General features: G+C 33.8%; 1 protein-coding gene across 2 annotated transcripts in view; it reads right to left on the reverse strand.

Annotated features, from left to right (window-relative positions):
- LOC149789499 (uncharacterized) overlaps nucleotides 1-10,286 on the reverse strand; it is a 39,191-nt gene extending 28,905 nt beyond the window's left edge. The window contains exons 1-3 of one of the 2 annotated variants that reach the window (XM_089971525.1): nucleotides 10,144-10,286; nucleotides 5,956-6,160; nucleotides 1,113-1,241 (exon numbers count right to left, since the gene is read on the reverse strand). In XM_089971525.1, the coding sequence (XP_089827651.1) occupies nucleotides 1,113-1,241; nucleotides 5,956-6,128 (302 nt within the window). In that variant the 5' untranslated portion in view covers nucleotides 6,129-6,160; nucleotides 10,144-10,286. Of the gene's footprint in view, nucleotides 1-1,112; nucleotides 1,242-5,955; nucleotides 6,161-9,118; nucleotides 9,156-10,143 lie in introns of those variants that run through there. The other variant, XM_089971526.1, reaches the window with a different exon arrangement.
- Between the last annotated feature and the right edge of the window lie 12,223 nt (nucleotides 10,287-22,509).

Consider the following 22,509-nt stretch of genomic DNA (forward strand, 5'->3'; position numbering starts at 1 on the left):
CTTCAAAGTCACATACAAACCCTGAAAATCCATTATCTTTTGCATTTACAATAGTGTCTTTGAATAGTTAGAGACAAGAGTCTCACTAGGTACATTTAGATTTGTTTTAAATGAAGCACAGGCATTCTCCTCTTTGCCAGCTTCCTAATATGTATAATACATTGATTGACAAAACCTTTGTGTCCATATTTATGGCATCTGAAGCACTCAATCTGTTTGCCATGATGTGTCATGTGCCCAGTTTCTCCACAGTAGAGACAGTACTCTTCATTACAGTGCCTGAAAATGGGGGCATATGTGTTAATATTTCTCAGTAGTTGAGAGGTTCCTTTTCTGCTTAAATGAATTTTGTCTCTGTGGCAGAGACTTAGGTTGACATCCTGGTTCTGAAGAAAGAAAGATGTTCTATTGCGGAATGTACTGTAGGTTGAAGTCCTCACACAGGTCAATTATCAGATCATTGATTTCTTTTGCCTTGGTCTCCACACAAGGAGGTAGTCCTGATATCATTATTTTACATGTATTTGGGCTGCAGTACCTAGCAGCATACAGTAAACTTTCAAAATCTGTTCTGATTTGATTTCGTGACCTTCCCTCAATGGCATCATTTCCACCTACTAAAATAATAAATTGGTTGTATTTGGTTAGGTCAGTATTCATTATTCTGTCTGAGATCTTAGAGTCTGGACATCAGTTTTAGAAAGTCTCCTTGGTATTATACTTTTCAATATTGAGGAGCCAATTATTAGAGTCCTATCTTTTCTGGTTTGTGATGTCATGTGTTGGACTCTGGATTGTATTTCAGACACATCTCTCGGAGGAAGGGGTGCTGAAATTGGTGTTTCAGTTGTGTGAACTACTTGAGTGTATGTATGTGCTTGCATGTGTATGTATGTGCTTGCATGTGTATGTATGTGCATTAATTTATTGTCCCTAGATTAATTCAGATGTAAGGTGACCTTGGGATGGTTCCCCGACCCAATGGTCAACATATTACGGGGTCAATAAAAAAACAAATAAATTTTCATACTAACCATAAAAAAAAATTAAAAAATAATAATATGATTTTTATGTTTTCTGATTTCTACCCAGTAAAAGTCAAAATATTCTACCTCTCAAGACTGTTTGAAAAGTGACTCTGACAACTCTTGGCACCATTTTCCCAAAGCTTTGTCACCAGAAAGATGTCTTTCCGCAGAATACCAGATTTCCCAATGGCACGGCCACAGTCATCCTCATTTCTTAAAAGAGAAAAAAAGAAATGTAAATTTTGTAAAATGGTTACTCTGCACATAAATAAATCAATGCAAATATCACAGCAATGGGTAGCCCAAGTGCATTTATTTTCTTTATGCAAGCTGACATAATTGTTACAGTAATCTAAATTAAGGTAGGAATGATGATCTCGTCGATAAAATGAACTTTTGATTTTTTTTTAAAACAAAACACTTCTACTCACAATTATTAATAAAGAGACATATATATGTATCTGTACAGCCAATGGTGCACAGTGTACAAGTTCCAAACAAACAACTTGGAAACAATAAAGTATGAAATATATATCACAATGATCTACATGATGGTGTCATGTACATTACAAAGTATCCTCACAAAGTCATGTACATTACAAAGTATCCTTACAAAGTATCCTCACAAAGTCATGTACATTACAAAGTATCCTCACAAAGTCATGTACATTACAAAGTATCCTCACAAAGTGTTTAATCCTACCAGTAAATTTGCTTGAGAAACTGTCTCAAGGTACAAATCAAAAGTCATGAATGCATATTATGTTGATCACAGTGACATACTCTTGATATGATGATCTGCTGCTCAATACATATGTAAGGGATCCAAACACAAAATCACATGATTGTACACCTAAACATTGTATGACACACTGATGGTGACATTAAGCACAAGGTGAAAAAGGTCACTTAAGCATGAAGTCAGCATGACTGAGAGACCGTCCTTGGAGTTTTAACGTAGCTTTAACAAGTCAAGTCATATCACTACAATGTCTGCAGTCTGGCAGTTGATAGTGATGTCTAGCACTGGGGCATCATGGGGCAGACATGTGGCATCATGTCCCACCCAGCCACATCATCCTGACACCTGGCCAACCAGTCCAAACACTAACCTCTTGATGCTGAGCACCAAGTGAGGCAGCTGCTAGTACCAGTTTTATAAGTCTTTGGTATGACTAGGCCGAGGTTTGAACCTGTAACCTCTCACATCAGAGGCAGATGCTCCAGCCACTTAGGCCACCAGATCAGTCATCAGCATGCCTGAAAAATGTACCTAAAGGATTGCAAACAAAACCATGGAATGATGGACAGAATGAGAAATGTACAGACAGACAGACTGGTGGGTATACAGATAAAATTAACATTATATGCCCATTTCATATTTATTGTAGATTATGCAAAAGCTGGTTGTGTTCTCTAAAAGCGATCAAACAACTGGATATAAGGCAACAAGAAAGATTTCAAAACTTTGACATAATAGACAATGTATAAAACATAAACTTTAATCTCATATATTCCACTATATAATATTAAAAACTATAAGTATAAACTCTATTCAAAATGAAGGCAAAGCAATCAAAATATGCTTATAAGTACAAACAAGTGAAATTGAAATGCACAGCACCTGCACAGGTAAATAACCAAACCTTAAACACAAACTTGCTGTCTATATATAACCAAAACCTTAAACACAAACGTGCTGTCTATATATAACCAAAACCTTAAACACAAATGTCCTGTCTATATATAACCAAAACCTTAAACACAAATGTCCCGTCTATATATATCCAAAACCTTAAACACAAACGTGCTGTCTATATATAACAAACCTTAAAAACAAACCTGCTGTCTATCTATAACCAAAACCTAAAACACAAATTTTAAGCTGAAACTTTTCCCCATAAAATGCAAAAAGAATTAGTACAACTGAGTAACAATGTATTAAATAATATGCTAACAAACATGCAATGAGCCTTGAACCCAAACTTTAACCTCCTTCTACATCTGATGGGACTCATCTTCGCTAGCCATGGTTCCGATAACCCTATCTACACCTCAGCATATCAAGCAGATATTTCTGCGCTTCGGGTCTGTGAATTTCATTGGATGTGTTGCAAGCCACTGCATCCAATCAAAATTAAGTTGTTTAAATTTGAACACTGTTCTACATGATCAAGACAATGGAAGCACACAACTTGAATGGACTGATAAATAAGCACTTTTCCAGTGCCAGTCCGTGTTTGCACAAATGCCTTTCACTCAAATACACCTTTAATGGCTTCCCTCTGGTACATAGTCATACTTTCAATGTTAAACTTACAAAGTATACTTTATAGGTCAATTGCCACCACTGTTTGTGACCAATGTACAATGCACCATGCCATTGGTTAGTTAGCAACACATGAAATCCAATAGATGTTGCTAGCAAAAAGCACCTGTATAGCTGTTCGATCCGCCAAGGTGTAGATAGGGTTATCGGAACCTTGGCTAGTGAAGATGGATGGGACTAAGCTGACCTGAAAGTGCTCTTTCAGCTAGATAATATATCATAACAAGTCTTTTATAATAATAATAATAATAATCATTAAAATAATAATAATAATAATAATTTATTTAAAGAGAGTAACATGTTTAGCAAGGGACTTCCCTGAGGCACTCTTAAGAAATGTACAACAGTCTGTACCATAAGATGATAGTAATTATGATTTATTGTAACATGTCATGATCTTCATAGTAAATTCTTGTTTATTAGTAACACTTACATACTCATCATATCTCTTCTTAAATACTGTAGTATTTTCTGCATATTTTACATGCAGTGTAAGCTCTTTCCACTTAAATGTACCAGAGTATTGGAAGCTTTTTTAAATTCTGTTCTTGGTATCAGTGGATGAAGGATTCCATGTTAAACTGATTTCAAATGATATTTTGTTGAATAAGGCCTGAATAATCCTCTGGTGGAGCTCCATGCAGACATTTATATACAAGAACTGCCTTGTGAAAATAAAACCTTTCATATACTGTAGACCATTTTAGTTGTGTAAACAATGCTTTTCATGAATAATCATCAAAAGCATCAAAATGAATGCATTCTGAGCTATTTTGATGTTTATACATCCTGTCAAATTACAGCTGAACAATAATCCATTGCGGGAAGAACAGATGAATTGTAGTACAGAATGCAAGTTTCTGTAGGGAAATAAATGTTGATTCTGCTGAGTAGGGCAATGTGTAGATAATCCCTCACCAGAATAGGAGGCAACTTCACACAAATGGGGTTATAGCAACAACCTTTAAGTATTAATGACAACAAAACTGGCAATAAGAATGTATAGGTAAGTATTAATGACAACAAAACTGGCAATAAGAATGTACAGGTAAGTAATAATGACAACAAAACTGGCAATAAGAATGTATAGGTAAGTAATAATGACAACAAAACTGGCAATAAGAATGTATAGGTAAGTATTAATGACAACAAAACTGGCAATAAGAATGTATAGGTAAGTATTAATGACAACAAAACTGGCAATAAGAATGTATAGGTAAGTATTAATGACAACAAAACTGGCAATAAGAATGTATAGGCAAGTATTAATGACAACAAAACTGGCAATAAGAATGTATAGGTAAGTATTAATGACAACAAAACTGGCAATAAGAATGTATAGGCAAGTAATAATGACAACAAAACTGGCAATAAGAATGTATAGGTAAGTATTAATGACAACAAAACTGGCAATAAGAATGTATAGGTAAGTATTAATGACAACAAAACTGGCAATAAGAATGTATAGGTAAGTAATAATGACAACAAAACTGGCAATAAGAATGTATAGGTAAGTATTAATGACAACAAAACTGGCAATAAGAATGTATAGGTAAGTATTAATGACAACAAAACTGGCAATAAGAATGTATAGGTAAGTATTAATGACAACAAAACTGGCAATAAGAATGTATAGGTAAGTATTAATGACAACAAAACTGGCAATAAGAATGTACAGGTTCTATGTATAAGTCCTGTACATGATACCATTTTTTTTTATAATTCTGTGTCTGCAAAGCAAGTATCAATTCACTTCCCCACTGTGACTGCCAAGCTGAAGTTTAGGCCTCCAGGGTAGGTCCCTACGGGTAAAATCTGCCCCTGGGTAAATGTCAGTTGGATATTTACATTCATCTTTAATGCCCAGGCCCAGTAATTATGTCAGTGGTTAAAGTAATATTAACTGGATGCTAAAAGTCTTGGGGTGGGTTGGTAGGAATGTATTATGAGGCTTAAGTCAGTTACATGCATACAGTAAATGTTGTCCTTTAATGCGTGGCATATTCTGGTGTGGGAATCTCAGTTGTTTCAAGTTTCTGGTCCAAAGGATTTGACCCAGATGCCAAGTCTCTGGTGTTTAAAGGATTTGACCCAGATCCCAAGTCTCTGGTGTTTAAAGGATTTGACACAGATCCCAAGTTTCTGGTGTTGCAAGGTTCTGACCCACGTGGGTAGGAAAAGATGCTGGGTCATAACTGGATGGTCTCAGTTTGAAATGTGATTGGGTCATACATTTTCAGATATACAGGTCAAAGAATTCAGGAGCTATTTATGTAAAAACCACACCAGCCCAAACCACTAAGGATGAGATAATAAAAAATCCACAATTGTTGATATAATCTACATCCACAGGTCTAACATAAGTGCAAATTTCACAAGTCTGATTTTAAAAGTGTAAAATTTGTTGAGAACGTACTCATGTACAAATATCAGATGGATGGACTACATCATGATATCACTGCTTCCCTTAAAAAGTAGGAATAAGAAATGAAAAATCTGAAGCTACAAATACACTAATTTCATGAATCCTGCAAACATCTTAGATATCCTTTGCTGCCAAGATAAAATAATCTTGCAAAATATAATTAAAACACAAACCGATATATCTCTGCAGTATCAATCATGCGGTATTTATGCTTCAATGCATGAATAACAGCCATCTCAGTCTCTTCCCCTTTTGGGGACTGGTAAACGCCAAGTCCAAACATCGGCATTTCCACTCCATCATTCAGCCTGATTTTACTCTCAATGCTGGTAGCTAAGGTCACCATATTATGTATTTATTTGTTTCCCAGAAGCAAATCTGTAATAAAACTTTAATATATGATTAAAACTTTAATATATGATTCCACTCAACAGCCAATTTGTAAATACTGACATCAGCTCTGTGGAACAACTGTAATCGCATATCTGCTTTACCCCAGTGTCAAATGGGTGAGCAAGTCCAGAATGAATTTTGTTTCCAACAAATTGCTGTCTCACACATAAAGATCATTATGAAATATTTTTTTCTTTATTTATAAAATATTTCCTACGGTCACTGCAGAACATGGTTTTTTAATTAATTTCATATTCCTCTACTTAATGTACTGTTTTCACTATTAATTTCAACAGTTAACTAAATGTTTGATTGAATTCAATTTATGTGTATGTGTGATTTGGATTTTTAATGTAGCTTTAACAATTTTTCAGTCATATCACTATGATGTCTGCAGTGTAACAGTTTATAGCGATGTCTAGCACTGGGGCATCATGCCGCAGACATGTGGCATGATGTCCCACCAAGTCACATTATCCTGACACCAGGCCGACCAGTCATAACACTAACCTCTTAATGCTGAGCACCAAGCATGGCAGCTGTTAGCATAATTTTTGCAAATCTTTGGTATGACTTGGCCGGGGATTGAACCCTCGACCTCCTGCATCTGAGGCAGACGATCTAACCACTAGGCCACCGGAGCGGTAATTTAAGTTATGACAATGTTTAAATTCATCCTCATCTGCAACATTTTTATAGTTGGGATTATTCAAATAAGACACCAGTGTAACATATATATATGGGGGGGGGGGATCATTAAAAAAAGACATCTGTGTAACATTTTTATACTTGGGATCATACATTCTTTATCCATGGCATCATTCAAATAAGACATCTGTGCAATATTTTTGATAGTTTTCATCATTCAAAAAATCTGTAACATTTTTTATACTTGGATCATTCAAAAAGGACATGTAACAATAGCATTTGTTATACTTGGGATCATGCAAATAAGACATTTGTGTAACATTTATACTTGAAGATTATTCAAATGAGACATTTGTGTAACATTTTATACTTGGGATCATTCAAATGAGACATCTGTGTAACATTTATACTTGGGGATTATTCAAATGAGACATTTGTGTAACATATTTTATAAATGGGGTCATTCAAATGAGACATAAATGTAATATTTATACTTGCAGATTATTCAAATGAGAAATTTGTGTAATATATTTTATACTTGGGATCATTCAATAAGTTATTTGTATAGCAAATCTTACACTTGGGATCAAACATGTGTTATACTTGGGATCAAACATGTGTTATACTTGGAATTATTCAAATAAAACATCTGTAGCATAAATTACAGCAAACAGGATTTCTGAATAATTTTGAACATGCGGCAACGATCAGTTGTTTACAGATGAAAAGCTGTAGTCAGGAAGGTCGCAAATCTGTCAGAGCACAATTACCTCCTAAATGTCAACATTTTTGGGTAATTCTACATTTAAACAATAAACATCACTTTTTGTAAAGTGCATGCAATTCTATTGATCATCATATACAAAACTCTTGTCATACTTACTATATATGCATTGGTCTTGATTATGAAATATACTCAGTGTATCGTCTGATGTTTGATGTTGTTGTTGCTGTTGTGGGGTTTAACATCATTTTTCAGCACACGATAGGCTATGCATGGCGGCCAGTATTAATGTTGGAGGAAGAACCCGAGAAAACCCCAGAAAGAACCACCAACCCACGAGAAGCTACTGGCAAGCTTTCTCACATACCCACATAGGCCAAACCGAGACTCGAACCCATGCAGACAGAGGTGGGATGGCAGTGATCTGTAACGGAGAGCGCATTGGATCCACTCGGCCACTCAGGGCCCCCTGACGTTTGAAGGCTATGGGTCATATACCACTGGTGACATACATTTCATTACAAGTTTAAGCTTGAAATTTCATTCCTTGGTAGCAACGTACGGACCAAGATTGACAAAATGTTGCTTATGATCCTATTTATCTTACATAAATAGGAAAGCAATAATAGTTTAACTTTTTATTAAATCAGTAAGATTTCAGTTACATATATATATATATATATATATATATATATATATATATATATATATATATATATATATATATATATATATATTCACAAAATTCAAAGTTATTGTTGTTATAATAGATTTCAACTTGCCTGCCATTAGTGTATTCAATTTAATAATTGGATCCTTTATTTTTTTGGAAATATTCAGCCAGTGCACGTGTGGACATTCCATATTATCAGTAAATTGAAATTTATGTTTATTGGGGACGCTCACCAGTTAGTATGTACTTTTGAGAGAGTGACGTATGTAAGGTGAAGTTGTTCGCATTTAAAACATGCACAATGGAGAGAATGTTGGCACACCTACATGCTACATTAATGTATCGTGGATGATATTTCTTTGGATATTGTACTTTTGGAAATTGTACATGACTTATAGCACACTGCACAGGTGCTCGACGCGAGCTTGATGTTAAAAAAAACAATCATCTAAAGGAAAAAATCATACAGATATATTATGATAGAGACGGTCCTATGTCAGAACGGGTCATGGGGGTAATCTAAGGATTTTTTGTCACTCTGTACAATTTTTTCCTTAAAATGATTGTTTTTTTTTCTTAACATCAAGCTAGCGTCGAGCACATGTGGCACACCGCCAACTAGACCAGCAAGTTGTTTTCCACCTTGCCAGTCAAACAAACAAAAAAGGTGGAGAACAACTTGCTGGTCTAACCGCCAACTAAAATTACTGTTCCCTTGTGCTAAAAAAAAAATCAGCCTGAATTAGTCTAAAGTACACTATCCAAAGCAAATATTAAAATAGGGAAAATGAATTTTGCCAGACTAGACAATACCAGCTTCTGAAAGTGCCATGAATGAATTACCACATATATAAAATGTAAAAATATAGTTATCGGCTCTTTTTTTTATACAATTTACCTCTGAAGTTCAGGAAGTGAAAATGACCAAGTAGAGCTAGCACATTTTTGAAAGGTGCACATCTAGAGTAAGGTCAAGCCGTAAACTCTGTAACCCATATTACACCCATCAATCATACATCAAAATAAAGGGAATTAAAGGTTCTTTGAATTATACCTAAGATATACAAGGTCTTTTTTAAATAGCCAGTATAACCAGTGAGTAAAGCCTGGAAATTCTTTTTCTTTAAAATTCTAACACATGCAAAATACGAAACTGTAGAGCGCCACCATTGTAACACGTGCGTGCCACCATTTTTAATTTAGTTAAATATCGCGATAATAGAGAGTTGTTCCCCCATCATACGGTAGTCTGGGTCAGCCGTCCTAAGAACTTTTATTTACATTTAGGCGATTGGATAGACATATATATATTTTTTAAATTGGAATATATAAAGGCAATGACGGAGAAACTTAACAATTTATAACAAGGCAGCAATAACAGAACGCTTTTAATATGTAATGATACTAACTTTATAACGCGATAATACAGCGTTCCTCATTTTGTAAAGAGGACTTAGTTAATTTCAGTTCATCAGGCACAATACCGCTTCATATTGACAAGGTAACAAGTCGTAAGACAGATTTAATATTTGCAATCTTCTTTTGCTGGAACGGACGTTGATCCGTACATACATAGTAGGGGTGGGGGTGACATCATCACTCATGCACCACCCGAGAAGCTCCAAATTACCGAACAATTAGGTCCAAGGCTTATACTAGTCCTTAAGAAGCTGACATATTACAACACTATCTTTTACAATCTTATAAGGAATGGTTTCTTAAAGTACGTAACCAGTGGCAACCCTGTTATTATTAATATCAGGCTCCATGTCTTACATCGCGGGACTATATAATCATAGATCGTACCCTGTAATAAATAATACAGATAATACAATCAGAAAGTAAAACACGCCTATCTGTCCAGTCCTAAACATGTACTTGATTAATCGTATGTGATAACTAATGAAACAGATGAAATCTTACCTTTCAGTAGGGTTTCACACTGAACTGAAAGTAAAACTAATCGAGCTGGGTAGATTCGTATATGTACATGTTCCAAATTATGGTCTTAAGATTACATCACGTGCTGTGTGTAAGTGTGTATTTAAAGTTGTGAACTCCGTAGTGTTACGGACGGTTATACTGGCCGAAGGCACTATGAGCGCATTTCCTACAATTTAAGACCATGATATTTATGTTGAGGTAGACCAAACATAAATATCATGGGAGATGTAGCATATACTCATGGCTAGGATGGGGCCATTAGGGGTCATCCATTTAGTACCTACGCAAAAATCGGGCAAAACTTGACCCCTTCTCCCTCCCTGTACACATGCGTACTTATTTTTTACACACACCCCACCTGCGAACGTACGCTTGACCCCCCCCCCATAGAACGGTATATATTTAATCCACACACAAACCACAAAGGATTAATAATATTAACGTGTTTAATAAAACAGATAGTCCACCAACGTTGAATGTATGGCTGCATCAAAGAAATAAGCTGCGTAACTTAAACAGTTTGTCTAGTGTCCGCTAACATTCAAACGCGACTGAACCGTTCAGTTGAACAGGTTACTTATTAGACAAATTATTATCGAGGTTTCACACATACACACCTTTCCTATGCGTACGTACATTATCAGTAGACCCACCACCACCCCATACGCAAGCGTATGCGTTTGGGTTACCCCCTCCCCCTCCATGCGTACGTACTAAATGGACGGACCCTTAGTATACACAGGGTCGGATTAATTTTGGGGTCCGTGGCACGTTTATAGATCTGCGAATAAAAATACCCTTATATAGTCCTTAAATTGTCCTTCATACGCGATCCATCGAAACACCCCAAACACTCCAAACCACTCCAAACTCTCGAATCACCACAAACTCTCCTGTTACGTACATAAAGAAATAAAATGAAATAAGTATCTTGTATTTGTATAATTTACTGAAATTATCGGTAAAGTGATATACAACGAATCTTCGTTGAAGTACAAACATAAATATAAAAATAGAATGAATCGTCACAGCAAATGAGAACAAAACGACCATTATCAGCAGAGAGGGTGAACAGACCACTTGCTTTAAAGTCCATTTATGAACATAAAAACCTCATAGAAAAAAATGAAAATATAAGGTCAATAACGTCAAACCTTTGCCTCTAATTTACCGAGGGTTTCTCTAATTGGGTTACTTTATCTTTGTCGTTCGTGTTTTTCAAAATTTTCTTTCCCCACCGTGACACTTTTTTGTGGTCGCACCCTCTCTGCTGCTATAAATGTGTGAGTAACTAAATCATTATTATATCATTCTCTCATACCAAATATTTTATCAAGCCCTATACGACATCGCGACCGAGGATCATGTAAATTTATCGTGATAAATCCGTGTGGGGTAGATTTTGAAAAGAATTTTCTAAATTTAATCATGACCATATCTCCTGAGCACCAAGTCTAATGAATATTTCGCAGAGTATGTGTATCGACTCTAATAAACACAACTAAAATATTGCAGTTATCTCTGATCACTAGGTATTTGTGTATATCGCTGAGTAACATAAATCACTTCTGTGTTTTTGTGTCTTCCTCTAGAACATATTCTATCTGGATTTGATTGTTTGTCCAGCATTACATCATCGTATACTACGAGATTATTAATAAATCCATCAAGGTCATCTATAGATGGGGCTTCATCAATATTAGTGATAAAAATTAATAATATCATTATCGTCTTCGTCCAAAAATTTTGTATTTGCATTAAGATCTTTAAGTACATTGTAACATCTATGATCATCAACTGACGGACCTACTAAATACAACTTATGCCATTTGAGCCAGCTCATTATCAGAATAGGTAATAATTGCGTTTTACCAGACCCGGGAACTCCATGGGCTAAATACCCAGGAGAAAAACATCTTTCAGGATATAATTATTGTGGTCCTGGAACTCGACTTGAACAGTATCCAATTAATGCTATTGATCAAGCATGTGACGTTCATGATATGGCTATAAAAGTAATGATTTACAACAACTACATATTGCATATGTGAAGTTAACTCACTCGTTAAATTCCATTTTTTTTAAAAAATCCTTCAGAGCATCATGAGCTAATTGGTTGGTTAGATCTGCGATGAAAGGTAAACCAATATTAAGAGCTGGTAATTAATCAACCGATTTTTTTATATAAAATAATGGAATCGATTTATTATAGCCCAAAAGAATATTGCAGGGGTAGAGCATGGATTAACAAACTCGCTGATGCAGCAAATGTTACAAGTTCTGTTGCTGCGAATTGGTAAACACAACTGGGGATATAGCAAATTTATCTATCACCACCTTAAATAATTTCGCATGCACATTTTGATATCAGCACTCCTAATGAAGTTCATCAAGTAGATATTTTATTTTTATCACACGATACAATTAAAATTGGTAGAAGTCAATCACGTACATGCAAATACGCATTAAGTGTCGTTGATGTTGCAAATAGATATAATGAAGCAGAGCCGTTATCAACTAAAACAGCAGCTGAAGTTGTATCTGCTTTTGAACGAATTTATCAGTGAAGACCCATGGGAAGGCCACAATTGTTACAAGCTGATCCTGGGAAGGAATTTCTTGGTGTAGTATCATCTTTGATGATAAAACATAACGTAAAAATTAGACAAGGACATACTGCAATTCATGGTGATCAGGCAATTGTTGAACGATTTTTCTTACTATATCAACGCCATTGCCAGCATTGTTTTCGGGAATTAGATTATTATTTTCTTCGAAGTCTATGACAATTCTCCCCAGCTGGGATATTTTTCTGACCCGAGCCACTGCGAGATAAACTATGTTTGACCATTCGATACGATAATTTACGATCCAAATATTGGTACCAGAGATGGTTAATCCTTGTGATGAATGAAATGTTATTGCGTATCCTAGCGTCCGTTAACGCGCTGTCAACAACACTGTCAGGAAATAAAACAATATCATTTAATACAAATATATAGTCTGATTAATTTCTTAAACTCTCTTAATTGTGGATCAAGCGCTCTATCATGAGGTTCAGCATCAGAATATATCTTTCGTTGTGGTAATACTGCGGACGATGCGATATAATTGCCTCTTAACAGTAATAGTATTTTTACATCGAACATATATGGCAATAATATTGTTGGTGCCCACATTGTTTTCTGAAAAATGTTTGCCAAACGAGAAATAACAAATCGGATGAAGATCTTCGGCAAATTTAAATGACTCGATACAAGCGAATCCGGTCAGATCAAAATCTGGTAATGGTCCGTTTATCGATGACCTGGTCATCTCGTGTGTTGGATGTCCAAATCGGTCAAAATACTTAGAACACTCTCCCATACCAGGAAAACGTCCGGCATAACATACAACCATATCAACCGAAATAACATCCTTACAATCGTATTTAGTATTACATAATCTACCCTGTTCGTATTCGACACAACTACGTTGTATTTCTTCAAGAACGTCCAATCAATTTGGTTTCCATGAATTTTTCTATCTAACAAAATGATTATCAACTGACGGAACGGTAAAATAATTACTCAGTAATTGTTCATCATCGTCATGGGTATATTTCAACGCCATATTCTTCATTTCTTCGTGGAGAGATTATGTACGATAAATATCGCCATTAGGCCGTACAAACTGATTATAGTTTCGAAACAGCCACATGGATACAGAATCATTCTTGCTTATTTCGTTAATACAAACAAATATATCTCCTTGGCAAAATTTAACAATTCGATTTTGTGGAAATATTTTTACTGCATTAGTCAACGCATGCGCATTTCGATCAATAATTTCAATGAAAGCTCCTTTCGATTTATACTTTGATTTGTATAAAAAAAAAAAAAGCTCTCCGGTATTCCTTAGTGTTATTGGGAATTTTAATTTCTTTCTTAGTTCAGCAACATCATTTATAATAGATACTTTATCTTTGACTGATTCAGCCCATTTGTTTATTTTTTCACGTCGCTAATCCGATAGTTAATTTCCACGTATCGCTTTTGTAAAATGTTCCGTTACTCGTTCGGCTACACAGTTTATTTTCGAAAATTTAATTGGTTTTAGATAATGAAAGCTGTGTTTATTATTTAGCGGATAAATAACCGAGGTTACAGGATACGCTCTTTCATAATACAGTTTGTGAATACCAGTCAACATTCCTAGTTTGGAATTTTTACTTAATACGGCGATTTTTTCATTATCACGGACAGGGTCAGTTTTGTCACTGATAATCCAAGTATCGTCTACTTCCTTAAGACATTTTACTCTGGAAAAATATCTTTGATTCTCGAGATAATTAATAATCGTCGCCACTCGCTGGTCGTTCATTGTAGCATCGACACCAACAGTGTTGTGTATAATTTTAAATATTGACCACACATGAGTTACGCCATCTATGCGAAATTCTTTTTTAGCATTACGAATACTTTTAATCAGAGTTTCCGTCGGATAAACCAGAGTTCTTTTTGGGTGAGGGGTTCTTCTATGAAGATCGAATCTATACACAGGCTTAATTTTAATCGTCCATAATAACTCTTCCATGTTATAATTAAGACATATATATATATATATATATATATATATATATATATATATATATATATATATATATATAATGATTCAAACAAAGAATAAATGAACATGGCTTATGATAGGCTCTACAACTCCTTGTAACAAAGCTTTTGCATAAACGAATTACGTGGACTTCATTCACAAAGTGTACCGAGAAGGAGTTTAGGACCTAAACCGTGTTTGAATTGTGGTGTTGGGGTTAGAAGAAAAATACAGCTTTGTGTGCAATGTGGTGGTAAAAAATACAGAGAGCTGAAAAGATATTATGATAAAGAAATTGATGCTGATAATCATGACAAGGTCATAAGAAATGCAGAAGATTATATTAATAGATTTTCAAAATAATTATTCAGACAAATAATATTAAATATAAATGGAGCAAAAAGAATTTGTGACACATCTTATCATCTCGTGATGGTGTAATCAGGAACTGTCGACTAAAAAAACAGTTGGTTATGTCAGTAATAGTTATCTCATATTCAGTATCGGGGGGAATAAAATACATTTTGGTCATATATTCGTGTATGAATGTTTTTTTGGGGGGTAATCAAAGACGGTCTTGTGATCGATCATATTAATGGAGAAAAACTCAATAACTCTCTAGATAATTTACGAGCCATTACTCAGACCCAAAGTTGTAAATTTGGAAATACTGGCTGTAGTAGTAAGATCACCAGAGCAGCAACATCTACAAATGAAGAAACTGGTGAAGAAATAATATTTCAATCAATGAATGCAGCTGAAAATATTTTGATATTTGCAAGCCTTCGGTTCAGCAAGTCGCAAATAATATTACCAGATCTGCTTTCTCCAAGGAATATAAACAAACATACATTTTTACATTAGTGTTGAAGGGAGATAATTCTGTCAAGCAAAGCTCAATCTCCAACAGAAAAATTAAGTAGTTACCACGCTTGTTACTGTGTGACTAACTAGCAAGATTAAGGGAGATAACTCTTGTCAAGCAAAGCTCTCTCCCACTAGTCTTTGCGTGAATAACTAGCGCGGTTATTTATTATGATTCTTTGTCGTCGTAAACTAATTGAATATAAATGTAAAATAATTTAACCGTCTGTGATAATTAGTATCATCAAAGTAATATAATTTTTTATTTTATGCTAAGCAGTGAATTACTTAATCTTCGAATTAAAATAATATTGATATTTCACTGTAGTGAAAAAAAGCAATATTTTTTCACTACAGGAACTCATTTTTTGGGTCAGGACATACTTACCTCCCCTTGATTACCTTTCACCCACGTGCCACAGTCATCCCAAAACTCTTACCAGTTTTCGTTCTCATTTAGTGTATTGTCAATTATCAGTTAATTTTTTATCAGTAGCACAGCAGAACATGTACGGTAAACAGCTGACATTACCGTAAGAAATCTGCTAATTCACTGTCACAAACTTTAGGTAGCCAACGTATGTGACCATAAAATAAAAAGAATATTTGCTTGAAACGAGTGAATAACGGATACATTTCATCTCGTGGGTGAAACTCTAGTATTTTCACTCGTGGCTTCGCTACTCGTGAAAATGCTGAGTTTTTCATCCACTCGATGAAATATATCCGTTATACACTCGTATCAAGCAAATATCCTCTATGTAATAGTTCAAATTACTTACACGTTTTAATTTTATTCTCAAATAATTTCGATTCCCTCGACAAAATCAATAACCCGTTTTGTAATGCAGTAATTATTTTTAGATCTCTGTTACACATAAATACGTATATTTTAAATCTGACTTTGTTAAGTGTAGAAATATATATATATATATATATATATATATATATATATATATATATATATATATATATATATATATACAATTATTTAATACGATGTGTTATGGAAAATGGAAAATAAATCCACGCCGTGGTTATTTGTAGGAAATCTATAGCATATAAATTTTATAATAATTTCCAAACGTATGTAAGATGTGTACAATGCTAGAGTAGAGATTCTCATGCTCGAGGTCTGGCGATCAAATCCCGTGACTGACAGCTGTCGACGTTGGCAATATTTCGCAATTTTTCCTGCTAAATGTGGGGTTCTAGCCCAAGCTCGAACTTCAACAACAGAACACCCTCTCCACCATGTCACCACATGGTGGGTGCCCATTTTCACTCTCCAGGGGTTGATTATTGTGTCTCTGTGTGTGTGTGTGTGTGCAAAAATATGTTGAACGTAGAGAAGGCTCCCGTGTATGTTTCGTGCCGTCCTTAGAATTAAATAAGTTAATGTTGTGCCGTCCTTAGAACTAAGATTGTATACAGTGCTGTAAATAACTTAATACAATGCTGTGAATATGCTACTATATACTCTGTAAATAGCTAAATACAATGCTGTAAATATACTACTATAATTAAGATTATGTGTTGTGTCGTCCTTCGAACTAAGATTGTATATAGTGCTGTAAATAGCTTAATACAGTGTGGTAAATATGCTACTATGATTAAGATAATGTGTTGTGTCCTTAAAATTAAAATTGTATATACGCTGTAAATGGCTTGATACAATAAATGTGTAAACTTATTTTGATTTTATATATTATATATATATATATATATATATATATATATATATATATATATATATATATATATATATATATATATAATATAATATAATATAATATAATATAATATAATGAATTATTAAAATAATAATGGTGTAATTTCTGCAATTAAGAAATGAAAAAATGAGGCATACAAATTTAGCATAATTCAGAAAAAAAACTATTTATAATTTTGAATCTTTGCAAACACAGAAATTGGAAGATAGATATACACTACCAGCAGAGCATAGATTTATAAATCAAATCCAACGGTGTATGTTTCAATCTTTCGCTTCGGTCAAAGATGCAGAAGTTTTAAAAATTGTATCTCTGTCACGCGCGATTGAGAAAATTAGTTTAAAATTAGCTGACGAATATGAGAAAAGAAAAAAGTATTAACACGCGCGTGAGGCAGTTGAAAAGGTTTGCCAAATCGTGAAAATGATGACAAAGTTATTAATGAGAGTGAAAGTATTGAAAACGAAAGTTATGGGAACTGGGGTCCCTGTCGTGGCTAGACTTATCCTTGACTTTGTCAAAAATATTGACCTGTTATTATGTAAAAAAGTTTATTATTGCAATTTCGAGTGCCTATTACCCAAGCAAATCTGATTTTCTTTTGTTTTATGTACTATTTACCGAGAAGCAGTAAAAACTAAATTCTGTTATAATCTCACGAAGGTGAAGGTTTATGATTTTACGTAAAGATTTATATTAAGAATGTCTTGCCATATATCAATTAACTGTCGGCTCTGGTCAAATGGTTTGAAAATTATTCTGGGTAAAAGCGGATTATGACAACGTAGATAAACAGCATTAATAGGCTCTTGTGCGATCAAATATCCAGGAGGTACTTGAGATGTAAATGTATATAAAATATATCTTTGCTGGGCCTGACTAGGTGTTTCAAGATCTATTTAATAGTTGCCATCAATTACATCCATACAAGATTGACTGCGATTGTTGAAGTTATATTTACAATTCCTGGTGAAATATGTCTGCAGTCACCGTACGGATCATTGTTATGTCTGAGTATTATTGATGGTGGATGTATTTTTTTCCATGACTCAACACTTTAAGGAAAATATTCATTGATAATTTTGTTGAGTTTTCTTTTTAGTCGGTCGGGTTTAAATCCTGGTATTACAAAGGTTGGCAATTCCGCTTCAGTTAATCTATAATAATCGAGAAATATTTCTTTATAAGTTTCTTTTTCATTATATTGTGGTTTTCTAACAAACGCATGAGTTATAGTCTCATCTATTTATCGATTTATAAAGTCAAGTCTGATACAATTTGATTTAACTGTTGCATTGTTTCAATGATTTTCTTTTTAGATCATCATTGGGGTACTCTAAAATGTAATTTTTGAACAGCTTTGTGGAAAATATCGCATAGTTAAATGTTCATCTTTAATTTTATTTGATAATGAATTAAACGTTTCTTCATTAACATTAAAAATTCTCCTACTGATTTGACCATAGAAGAAGGATAGAGATTTTGAAGATTTAGATGTAATGGAGATTCTTTTTCTCGATATTTTGGAGTTGTTATAATTTAATTTTCATCTGTAAGGAATTCATTTAAATTTGGTTCTGGTGGTTGTTTATAATCTGACGGAATTTCATCGTCAGCCACTGATCGGATCGATGATTGATAAATATCTACAAGATATTCTGGTGAATACATTTATATCGCAGTTGATAAAGTTGGTTCGTGAACAGTGATAGCTATTTTTGATTCTTTTTCAGTTCTCGGTTTAATTCTGCGCTGGAATTCATCATTGATTTGTTAAATCTGATTTTTACCCGTTTGAATCTCGACAACTTGCCAGTCAGGAGTTCCATCATCTTTATTTTTATTTGCAAATACAAGCAAATTATTTGCTGACGATCCACCAAATGATTTTAATATGATATTTAGCTAGCTGTAATATACTCGTAATTGTGCTAGCGCTATTTCTTTCGCTTGAATTGCAGTTGGAAAATTAATGCTAAATTCAGGATTAGTTGAGCATAGTGATATCATCGTTGTTTTTGATGGATTTGAATTAATTACGATTTATTGGAGTAATTCGTTCGGCGTTGACATTATTATTATTGTTATTATTATTATTATTATTAGTAGTAGTAGTAGTAGTAGTAGTAGCAGTAGTATTTAAATCAGGCGTGGATTCTATTACAGTCATTGCTTCTTTGTAGATTTTAATCTTCTCCGTAAATTCAAAATCTGATATTTTCCCATCACTAAGACTTGATGAGATTAACGAGGATAATTTGGAGTATGCTAGTGTCGCTGTATCTACATCTACTTTTTATATAATCGTGTAATTTTGTGTTTGTACACCTGCATATGTTTCGGCTATGGTATTAAAAAGACCAACAATTATTGCAACTGAAACAAAAATTGTTACAACTGCTGGTGCCATCACTAGCAATGGAGTTATTGTTGATAATAATACACCGGTTCCAGAGATAAAAGCAGACACTGAATAAACAATTATGTCAACAACAACTACACGTGTACGATATTTTTTATATTATTTTTACTGTATATTCGTTAGTGATATGTTTTAGTTTTTTTGCCATTCACGTGCTTGATTATATCTGTAATGTTGCGCTGCATGTTGCACGTTGATTGAAACGTTCGTTATATTTTAATTAGGTGGGAATTAGGCGACTAATAAAGACACCAGTAGAAAAATCAAGCCGACATTTTTGTCTTCGGGTTCCACAGTAAATGTTTCCTCGTCTTTTTGCTCCAACATGAATAACATATCTCCAGGAGATCTATCTGACAGAGTCAGGAGTAGATAACTCATTGAAATTGTGGTAGATATTATTCACGTTGTAGCACCAAGTACTGAGAGCCGATACCGATACCCACAGCGCGATGTTTGAAAGATTTATTAAGTGGTGACCATAATGCTTGTCAAACGCTACTCTGTATACCACACTGTCGGTAATATGTTTTATGTCGGAGAGTTTAATATCGATGGCTGGTGGTTTTTAAAAAAATCATCAACAATCCTATATTTTCTTTTCCGAAAACCTTAAAATGCATTCACATGAGTAGTATAATTTACACCAGCATACCCAGGTCTTTAAAAAAAAAATTCCTTTGAAGAAAACCTATCATTGCACCATCCATAGATACATACATACATACATACATACATGCATACATACATACATCCATACATACAGACAGACAGACAGACAGACATACAGACATACACACATACATACATACATTAACACACACATACATACATACATACATGCATACATACATACATACATACATACATGCATGCATGCATCCATCCAGATAGACAGACAGACAGACAGACATACACACACACATATATACATACATACACACACAAACAAATACATACATACATACATACATACATACACACACAAACACATACACACATACATACATACATACATACATGCATACATATATGCATACATCCATCCATCTATACATACATACATACATACATACACACAAACACATACATACATACATACATACATACATACATACAGACATACACACAAACACATACATACATACATACATACATACACACAAACACATACATACATACATACAGACATACATACATACATACATACATACATACACATACATACATACATACATACATACATACATACATACATACATACATACACACAAACACATACATACATACATACATACATACATACATACATACATACATACATACATACATACATACATACATGTAAACCTACTAAGAATTCATTACATGAGAGAAATGTGGGTCATTGATTTTAGAGAATGAGGGACAGAAGGACCTTGTTGGTAAGAATGTTTTTGGATTAAATTGATATATAAATAGACAAACTGAAAGTCATTCATACAGTATCCGATTGCTTAAACCATTGTCTTAAAAATGAAATTCAACATTCTTAAAGACATGAATTGGTGGAATAAGGTACATTCTATTCAGTGTAAAATTACTTTTGAAACAAAATGATGGTGCCTCCAGTTTAGAATTAACCATAACATACTGACTTTAATAGCTTTTATTCAAAATTGGTTTTCTAGCTGATGAAAAATGTTCTTTCGGTAACAGTGAGGAAGACATGATGAAACATTTATTTTGCAAATGTGTTGTTGTGAAACATTTTTGGGGTCATGTGTTTCATTTTTGTAAGAAAAGAGATTGTAAGTGAATTTCAAGATTTGTGGGCATCTTATTGTATTTGGGGATTTAAATGAATCTTGCCAGTCAAATTTTGTAAATCTAATAGTATTACTAATAAAACATATGACATTTAGATCGAAATTTAAAAACAAAAAACCAAACCTGCAAGAGCTCTACTTGGATTTGATATTTCATTTTAAACAAGTCCGACCTGGTAGATGCAAAAGTACAAAAGTTATTAACCAAATGGAATGGTCTTAAAACATATTATATAGGGAAACAGTAGTGGCTATGAAAGTGGTATAATGTGATCACTGAAAGTGATGACTCTAAGAAAATAAACCATTTCCTGTCACTCTCTTTCTCGTATGCAGGTAGGATTGCACATGTATGCATATTATGTATATATAAATATTTATGCATGCGTATATGAATGTTTTTTTTTTTTTGATAAATTAATATGACTATATACATGCCCTGATATTATGTTTGTAGAAATGCTAATATATCCAAGTATATATTAATATGTTATCTTGAAATTATTAATGCAAACTATTTTTGTGTGTTAACTACTTACTCTTTATTGCCTACTTTCTTTTTATCTTCCCCTGACATGTCTTATGGTTGAAATGCATGTCTTATAGTTGAAATAACGTACCAATATATATGTATTACTTGTTATGGGTGTCTTCCTGGTTGATTTTTTAAGATCATTTAGGGAGGGCCCTTATCCTACTATTGTAGCTGTCCAGTAGCATTAATGTTACTGATTGTATAGTATATTATTTATAGTATTTCTTTGTTTATTTTTTGTTCGTACAGATTGTTAATTAAATCAAGACTTTTTCTGTAAAGTTAGTTTATCATTATGGGGTTTTGTGTTTTTGTTTTTATTCTAAACATTCATCGTATTCTAATACATACGTTTCCATCACTCTATATTCCTTCTCACTTTTTTGTATCCTTCTA

Source organism: Sinohyriopsis cumingii, chromosome 10, assembly GCF_028554795.1.
Source record: "Sinohyriopsis cumingii isolate HCF-2022 chromosome 10, ASM2855479v2, whole genome shotgun sequence".
Lineage (NCBI taxonomy): Eukaryota > Metazoa > Mollusca > Bivalvia > Unionida > Unionidae > Sinohyriopsis > Sinohyriopsis cumingii.